At 46.7% G+C, this 4,218-nt stretch overlaps 1 protein-coding gene across 1 annotated transcript; it reads left to right on the forward strand.

Moving 5' to 3' along the window:
• The first annotated feature begins 1,041 nt into the window (after positions 1–1,041).
• Positions 1,042–4,218, forward strand: LOC124672673 (elongation factor 1-alpha). The gene is made up of 3 exons (XM_047208865.1): positions 1,042–1,119; positions 2,146–2,629; positions 3,152–4,218. The coding sequence occupies exons 2-3, from the start codon at positions 2,168–2,170 to the stop codon at positions 4,031–4,033; spliced, it is 1,344 nt and encodes a 447-aa protein (XP_047064821.1). The 5' UTR covers positions 1,042–1,119; positions 2,146–2,167; the 3' UTR covers positions 4,034–4,218.

Genomic DNA, 4,218 nt, shown 5'->3' on the forward strand with positions numbered 1-4,218 from the left:
AGTGGAATACTTGATCCATTTTCAACGGATCTGATAGGATTCTACTGATGAGGCTATAGTTATACACGAATTTCCAGTAATGCCGAGAAATCCTCTACCCTACTTGACATTTGTAGGGGCTAGCTATTGCTAGACCGTCAACACTTTGGTGGGATCAATGGCAACACCTTGTCGGTTAATGACATGTCCCAGATAATCCAAAATCTCTTGAGAAAAGGAGCATTTAGTGAAGTTGACTAAAAGTTGATTATCATGGAGCAGTTGAAATACTTGTTGCAAGTGGTCTAGATGCTCCTCTAGTGTAGGATTGAAGATCACGATGTCATCCATGAAAACTAACACGCATTTTCTAATCACGTGGGGAAAAGGTTGTTTATAGTTGTTTGGAACATGGCTGGTGCATTTGTGAGCTCGAAGGGTGTCACTTTGAATCCATACATCCCTAAGTGTGTCTTGAAGGATGTCTTGTGCTCGTCAGCTGGTACCAACATATCTGATGATAACCGACACGCAAATCCAGTTTGGTGAACCATTGTGATCCTGAGAGAGCTCATCCGTTAACTCATCCACGATCGGCTGATAACCAGTTTGCCAAACGGTTGCACTGCTCACGACCTTTTCAAGACAATAGCTCTATCACAAATTCAGAGTTCACAAGAGGTCAAGTGCTAATTTTAAAACCACGATCCAACCAAAGATCTGTGAATTACCTTCTTGTGGTGAAAAATGCTGACCCAGAAACGGTCTGGCTCGGCCCAGGAGCTTTGAGTGGCCATTTCGTTCAACTGCAGCCTAGCGAGACCAGCACAGGCCTCATTTCCCTTTTCGGCCGACCAGGGCGAAACGCAGCCGCCACGAAACCTCGAAGGAGTAGTGGCTACGAAAGCACGAGAAACCGCACGATCGCAATCGAACGGACGTGACACTGCCACAATGACAGCCGTCCGTCCAGCGATCGAGGGCCGAGAGGCGGCGGCGGGCGCAGATAAATCCTAGCCCCGCCCGTGCCCGCCTATATAAAGAGGGGCGACGGAACCATCCCTCATCCTCCCCCCACTCCACCCCTGCCCGCCGCCGCCGCCGCTTCGTCCTCTTCGCACCTTCGGGAGCTCAAGCGAGGTAACCATCCTCGCCGTCCCGATTCTGGTTTCGTTTTAGCGTTTGTGTGCCTTCTCCTCGTCTGTCGATGGATAGATCGAGCGCATGTATCTGGTAGATCTGCTTAGTTTGGTATCTGAGCTTTGTCGTATGAACTTGTTATGTAGATCGACTAGTTTTGCTTGCGCTGCTTGGTTGGATTTCGAGCCTATCGCTTGGATTTGTTCAACCGGTAGCTTAGCCTCTCAGATTTCCACGGCTTCACCGTGGTTTTCGTTGTTAATTGGTACCGTGGTGCCGATCTTATATCTTAGCGTTCGTCATGGTTAGATCTATTCATATATGCCTCGATTCACGGTTAAACATCTTACTAAAATTGAATTAAACATGCATCACCAGTTTATGGGTTTTCCTTGTCAGATCTGTTAAATAATTCTGCTGTAACTGATATTCGTACTTTCGTAGTAGAGTTTTTCGTATTCATGTTGTTAAATTAGAGCTTGTTATCTTCCAAGTTGGTTCCTCCTAGTTTAGAGTTCGTTGCTGTACTGTTTGCGTGGTAGCAATTTGGAGATGCAATGAGTGCCCATTGTCTAATGGTAAAGACTGAAGGCCTCCATGCGAGGCCTTCTGATATAGGTTCGATTCCTATTGGGTGCGTCTGCTGAAGTTCCTTGCATCTCCACTTTGCTCTTATCCTGAATTACCTTGTTAAGTATTTGCCTTGCCTGCTAATCTTGTTTACTTGGATTAGATCAGCTTGGCTACATGACATGGTATTCTGGACATACGGTTATCCTAATTTATTGTTAGCACCCACTTGTATGTCCATGTTTTAGTTGTGATTCTGTTTTTCACTTGTTTTTACTAGCACTGCTTACATACTTGACATGTTGTTCTACTTTTGTCACATCAGTTGTGTTCTGCCTTTACCTGTTGTGCCAATAATACTTTTGTACCTGCTGTCAATTGTTGACTGACAGATGTTCTGTTCGCTTTTATTGATGTTCAATTTTGTTCTGTACTAATTTCCGATCATTTATGCAGTTAGTTAACTGCTCCAGCAGCCATGGGGAAGGAGAAGATTCACATCAGCATTGTGGTCATTGGCCACGTCGACTCTGGCAAGTCGACGACCACTGGTCACCTGATCTACAAGCTTGGAGGCATTGACAAGCGTGTGATCGAGAGGTTCGAGAAGGAAGCTGCTGAGATGAACAAGAGGTCCTTCAAGTACGCGTGGGTGCTTGACAAGCTCAAGGCCGAGCGTGAGAGGGGTATCACCATCGATATCGCCCTGTGGAAGTTTGAGACCACCAAGTACTCCTGCACCGTCATTGATGCTCCTGGTCACCGTGACTTCATCAAGAACATGATCACTGGAACCTCCCAGGCTGATTGTGCTGTGCTTATCATTGACTCCACCACTGGTGGTTTTGAGGCTGGTATCTCCAAGGATGGCCAGACCCGTGAGCACGCTCTCCTTGCTTTCACCCTTGGGGTGAAGCAGATGATCTGCTGCTGCAACAAGGTATACCTTATTTGTTCCACATGTATTTGTTCCTCAAGCTATGTGATGTCACCTTTGTGTTATACTAGTCTTTAAACTTGCTGCATGATCTGGATGCTATTTATTAAGTAGTTCATGAATTATTTACTGTTGCTTCATGACATCAGTGCTTGTTTCTAGTGAGCATGATCTGTATATAGTGTTTCATTTCATTACTGTTACACATTGTTTGGCTGTGTCGACTGTCGTTCACTGAAATGTCCTACTCTGAATAGACTTGACATTCTGTTTTCAGCTCTCTTGTAAGATAACAACAATTTGCCAGTTCTACTTCTATTACAATCCATGCAGTTATGCTTTGCGTCTATAATAAGCAGCAACTTCTTCTACATTTGTTCTAGTTGTGCTGCTGCTGCTCTTTTTACACAATCTTGTTCTGCCAGTTATTAGTGCTATTTATTTAATTTTATTGTATTATATACATGCCTTCTTTAATAAGCAGCAACTTCTTTGAAACTAATGTACTTGTTCTGTTCTTTGTAGATGGATGCCACCACTCCCAAGTACTCCAAGGGCAGGTATGAAGAAATCGTGAAGGAAGTCTCCTCATACCTGAAGAAGGTCGGCTATAACCCTGACAAGGTCCCATTTGTTCCCATCTCTGGGTTCGAGGGTGACAACATGATTGAGAGGTCCACCAACCTTGACTGGTACAAGGGCCCCACCCTCCTTGAGGCTCTTGACCAGATCAATGAGCCCAAGAGGCCCTCGGACAAGCCCCTGCGTCTTCCCCTCCAGGACGTTTACAAGATTGGTGGCATTGGAACTGTGCCGGTGGGGCGTGTTGAGACAGGTGTGATCAAGCCTGGCCAGCTCGTCACCTTTGGCCCAACTGGGCTGACCACTGAGGTCAAGTCTGTGGAGATGCACCACGAGTCTATGCTTGAGGCTGGGCCAGGTGACAATGTTGGCTTCAACGTCAAGAATGTTGCTGTGAAGGATATCAAGCGTGGGTATGTGGCCTCCAATGCCAAGGACGACCCCGCCAAGGAGGCTGCCAGCTTTGTTGCCCAGGTCATCATCATGAACCACCCTGGTCAGATCGGCAACGGCTATGCCCCAGTGCTGGACTGCCACACCTCCCACATCGCTGTCAAGTTCTCTGAGATCCAGACAAAGGTTGACAGGCGATCTGGTAAGGAGATTGAAGCCTTCCCCAAGTTCCTCAAGAACGGTGATGCTGGTTTCGTGAAGATGATTCCCACCAAGCCCATGGTGGTGGAGACCTTTGCCCAGTACCCTCCCCTTGGCCGCTTTGCTGTCCGGGACATGAGGCAGACTGTTGCTGTTGGTGTCATCAAGAGCGTGGAGAAGAAGGACCCCACTGGCGCCAAGGTGACCAAGGCTGCTGCCAAGAAGAAATGAGAAGCTCCCTGATGGTTGTCCACTGCCACATCTGTGGTGGTGGCGGTATGTGGTGATGGTAGTCTTGTTAGCTGAGTTGAAAACTGTTTTGGGATTCCGTTGTGCAGCCTTAGTGCTGTTTATCATTCTATCTTTGTGGAACAATGTCATGCTACTTTCTATTAAAGTTGCTAACCCTTTATATA

This window comes from Lolium rigidum, chromosome 7, assembly GCF_022539505.1.
Source record: "Lolium rigidum isolate FL_2022 chromosome 7, APGP_CSIRO_Lrig_0.1, whole genome shotgun sequence".
Lineage (NCBI taxonomy): Eukaryota > Viridiplantae > Streptophyta > Magnoliopsida > Poales > Poaceae > Lolium > Lolium rigidum.